The 4,794-nt window shown below is 43.5% G+C and overlaps 1 protein-coding gene across 1 annotated transcript; it reads left to right on the top strand.

The window, feature by feature from the left end:
* The first annotated feature begins 860 nt into the window (after positions 1-860).
* Positions 861-2,180, top strand: LOC121211418 (uncharacterized). Its single transcript, XM_041084184.1, has one exon. The coding sequence runs from the start codon at positions 861-863 to the stop codon at positions 2,178-2,180; it is 1,320 nt and encodes a 439-aa protein (XP_040940118.1).
* The last annotated feature ends 2,614 nt before the right edge of the window (positions 2,181-4,794 follow it).

Below are 4,794 nucleotides of genomic sequence, written 5' to 3'. Positions count from 1 at the left end.
AACAAGGCCGAGGAAGGTTTGGATAGTTTGAAAACCGATTACAAGAAGCTGCGTATGTCAATAAGAACTGCCGGTTTAGGAAAAACGTCGGAGCAATGGCGTCAAGAGATCAAAGTGGAAAAGACTAGAGCCGACCATTGGGAGAAAAGGTTTCAAGATGCCCAAATACGAGAGGACACTCTGAAAAAGAGTTTGTTAGAAAACCAAAACGAAAAGGAGAAGTTACGTGCTCGGGTGGTTGAATTGGAAAAATCACTTCATCAACATCGTAGCTGTAATTCGGTAATTGAGCTGAAAGCTAGTCTGAGCAGGATCGAAGAGTTGAAAGGGAAAGTAGAAGAACTCGAGACTGCACTACGAGATAGTAAAATTCGAGTGGAACTGCTTGAGGCAAACAACGACCATTGCAGGGAACAGCTTCACCACTCTCAGAACTAGATTAGAGATAGAGATTATGTCATGGGCGAAGCTGTGGCTCAGGTTCGAGAGGTAGCCGATCACTTGCAAACCTTGGCAGTCCAAGCTGATGTATTAAGCTTAAAGTACGAGTCAGAATCAGATCAAGGCCGAAAACTAGCTTGGCTCCTTAGAAAAATTAAGGCTTTGGGCATTAGGGCAAAGTCGTATATGTAATCATCCGTTCTATGTAAAGAAATTTTTCTTCTAGTGAAGTTCTTCTAATGAAATTGAATTGGAATCAACGCCTCTTTTTTGCATTCATTCATTTGCATTACATTTCATCATGTGTATTAAATTTCGCGAAAAGACCCTGATTAAACAAAATTATTTCAGTTAATCTGGAAACCAACGAGAATCAACCAACCGAACACAACTACTATACCCGCCGTAAAACCAAAGCAATGGATCAGAGATTAGAGAGAATAGAACAAATGCAAAGGGAAATGCAAGAGCAATTACAAGCACAGATAAAAGAGCACCTGGCTAAGATACAACAAGATATGAAGGAAAAAATGGAAGAATCCCAAAATAATCTGATAGGCCAGTTGGCGCAGTTGCTGGCTAGAGAACGCGAGAAAGGGAAGGGCACCATAGGGAACAATAATGAAGACCCTATCTATCCTCCAGACTTTGCTCCGATAAACACCCAACCACAATCCGAGGTGCATCCACGAACGCTATCCGTCACTATTAAGCCCCAGCAATACCAGGCCAATACCTCGACACCAATAAACATTCCTATAGGATCATGCTCTAATCCCGGGGATAATCCAGCTAATCCATTTGTCCCGGACCTTGATGACATGGTAGAAATAGAGAAAGGAAAAGTAGATATGGTAAAACAACTCGATAATCGGTGCAAATGGCTTGAGGAAAAATTTAAAGCAATGGAAGCTTCTGATTACTGTGGCGGGATCGATGCTAAGGACTTAAGCTTGGTCCCAGATCTGGTGCTCCCACCAAAATTTAAAACCCCGGAGTTCGAAAAATATAATGGGACGAGCTGCCCTGAAACTCATATTACGATGTTCTGTCGAAGGATGACAGGGTATGTTAACAATGACCAGCTGTTGATCCACTGTTTCCAGGACAGTCTGATCGGATCTGCGGCCAAGTGGTATAACCAGCTCAGCCGTGCCCAAATTGGTTCGTGGAAGGACTTGGCTCAAGCTTTCATGAAACAATACGGTCACGTGACGGACATAGCACCTGACAGAATTACCTTACAAAACATGGAAAAGAAGCCGAGTGAAACCTTCAAACAGTATGCACAACGGTGGAGGGAAATAGCGATGCAAGTTCAGCCACCCCTCTTGGAGAAGGAAACGACCATACTATTTATCAACACTCTAAAGGCCCCATTCATTAACCACATGTTAGGAAGTGCTACTAAAAGCTTCTCGGACATAGTAATGTCCGGGGAGATGATAGAAAACGCAGTAAGATGTGGGAAGATTGAAGCGGGGGAAAATGCCAAGAGAACGGCTCCAAGAAGGAAAGAAAACGAGGTGAACAATGTGAGCGCATATCATAAGGGTTATTCCAAGCCGGTCACAGTAAACCAGCTGAGGGCAGTGACTACTAGCCATCAGGGCTCCGCGAGTCAAGATTCCAACCCAAGGCCTAACACGGAAAGAGTCCAGTTCACGCCAATCCCAATGACGTATAGGGAGCTTTACCAGAACCTGTTCGATGCACATGTAGTGTCTCCTTTTACCTAAAACCCATGCAACCTCCATTCCCAAAATGGTATGATGCAAACATGCAATGCGAATACCATGCAAGAATTATGGGGCACACAATTGAGAACTACACGGCCTTCAAAAAATTAGTCGAAAGGTTCATAAAGATGGGCATTGTGAAGTTCGATGATCCCACAAAACCTAATATGGCGGGAAACCCGTTACCCAGTCATTCAGACAATGGGGTAAACGCGATAAGCGAAAGTGGAGGAAGGAGAACTAAGATGGACGTATCGGAGGTAAAGACCCCGTTGAGATGGGTTTGGAAGAAAATAGTGGAAGAAGGTTTACTTATACAAGGTTTAGAGGAGAAGCCTGAATGAGGGAAGTACTATTGTGAATTCCACGACGAGGAAGGGCATGAGATCCAAACGTGCAATGAATTCAGGGCTCTGGTACAGAGATTGATAGAAAATAAAGAGATCGAATTCTTTGAGTACACCGAGGGCCCGAAGGGAGAAGATGTGTGCACGTTAGAGCAAGGGCCGACCAACAATGTCCGAGGGGTCAATCATCCGGTCGTAATTATATCCCGACCAAGAGTCAATGAAGTTGGAGTACCAATTGCGCCAAAGGTCATAATTCAAAAGCCCGTTACTTTCCCTTATAAGGATAGCAAAAGGGTTCCTTGGAATTACAACTGCAACGTAACGATCCCGGGAGGATAGAATCCAGTTGGCACTTCGGAGAAAGGTCAAGACGAGGGTTTCTATACACGCAGCGAAAGGCGTTATACTCCAAACACAAAGGCAGAATCAGCTAAAGGAAAATCTGTGGTCATTGAACAAGAAAAGGAAAAGACGACGAGACCTGAATCACCCGTCAATGAGCCTGTAACTGAAAAAGAGGCTAAACAATTCTTAAAATTCTTAAAACACAGCGAGTACAGTGTTGTGGAGCAATTGCACAAACAGCCAGCTCGCATATCCGTACTAGCCTTGCTCTTGAGTTCAGAAACTCACCGAAGTGCATTGATGAAGGTTTTAAATGAAACATATGTTGCGGATGACATCTCTGTCAACAAACTCGATCGTCTGGTCAATAACATCAGCGCGGATAATTTTATTTTCTTTAATGATGATGAAATACCACCGGGAGGCATGGGATCTACAAAGGCCCTACACATTACCACTCGCTGCAAATGATACACATTGCCAGGGGTATTGATTGATAATGGATCGGCATTGAATGTCATGCCCTTGTCCACGTTAAATAGGTTGCCAGTGGATAACTCTCACATGAAGACATGTCAAAACGTCGTGAGAGCATTCGACGGTACGGAAAGAAAATTGATGGGAAGGATCGAGATACCTCTCTTGATTGGCCCAAATACATACGAGGTGGACTTCTTGGTAATGGACATCAAGCCATCATACAATTGCCTGTTGGGGAGACCGTGGATTCACTCGGCGGGGGTAGTGCCGTCATCCCTACACCAAAAGTTAAAGTTGGTAACTGAGGGCAGGTTGGTAACGATAAACGCGGAGGAAGATATTATTACATTCGTCACCAATGACGCACCGTACGTAGGTGCGGACGATGGGGCGATAGAATGTTCCTTTCGGTCGCTAGAATTCATCAATGCTACATTCATTGTCGAAGGAAACAAGATCCCAATGCCCAAAATATCCAAAGCTACGAGGATGGGCCTGCGATTGACGGTCGGCAAAGGAGTCCTGCCGAGAAGAGGACTTGGAAGGTGCCTCCAAGGAAGGAGGAGATACCAATGCTAAAAGAAAAACGAGATCGCTTTGGCTTAGGATTCAAGCCAGACGCGAAGTAAAAGAAGAAGGAGCTGGAAAAAAGGCAAGAGATGAGAAGAGCACGTCTGTACGGTGATGAGGTCAAATGGGAACCAATGACCTTCCCTCATTTATCCTGAACGTTCGTGTCCGGAGGAACTATCCATCCAAAACAAGAGATGACAATGCAGAAAGTGGCAGAAGAGATGTTGGGAAGTTGGAGCATTAACGCCATATCTGAAGAAAAAGCTGAAGAATGGGATTTATCTGGAATTTGCCCTTACATTCCTGGAAGTGTTTTGAACAATTGGACCGTGGAGGAGATCCCTGTAACTTTTAGAATTAATTCAGAGTAATGTTCAAAACAAACTTATTGCTCTATGCCTAGGGGCAATAAGAACCTTTTTATGAAATAGGCATATGTCCAAATATCGTCATTTCAATAAAAATGCATTCTTGCGTATCATATTGAGCAAATATTCTTTTATTTCATTCATAATCATACCATAAATCAAATATCCTTAGTTTCTTTTGTTCTTTGGATTTCTTTCTTCATCCATAATAGGTCTCTAGATATCAATGATATGAGCAACGTTGCCAATGACCCAGAGATTCTTTTCGAGCAAGATTTGTGTATGGAGGACACAGAGAATTTTGAGGATGACCGAAATTGCAGCCTATCTCCTGATTTGTTAAGGATGGTAGATCAAGAGGAGAAACAAATCCTACCTCATAAGGAGTCAGTGGAAATTGTTAGCTTAGGAGAAGGAAAAGAGGTGAAAATTGGAGCTAGTATCGCTGCAGAAACAACGCAAAACCTCATCGAGTCACTCCGGGAATTCAAGGATGTC

This window comes from Gossypium hirsutum, chromosome A02, assembly GCF_007990345.1.
Source record: "Gossypium hirsutum isolate 1008001.06 chromosome A02, Gossypium_hirsutum_v2.1, whole genome shotgun sequence".
Taxonomy (NCBI): Eukaryota; Viridiplantae; Streptophyta; class Magnoliopsida; order Malvales; family Malvaceae; genus Gossypium; species Gossypium hirsutum.
Note: the sequence above shows the minus strand (reverse complement) of the source record. Positions and strands in the feature narration are given on the sequence as shown.

Coding starts and splice junctions, on each gene's coding strand:
- LOC121211418 (XM_041084184.1), top strand. CDS start 861: ATGGATCAGAGATTAGAGAGAATAGAACAAATGCAAAGGGAAATGCAA.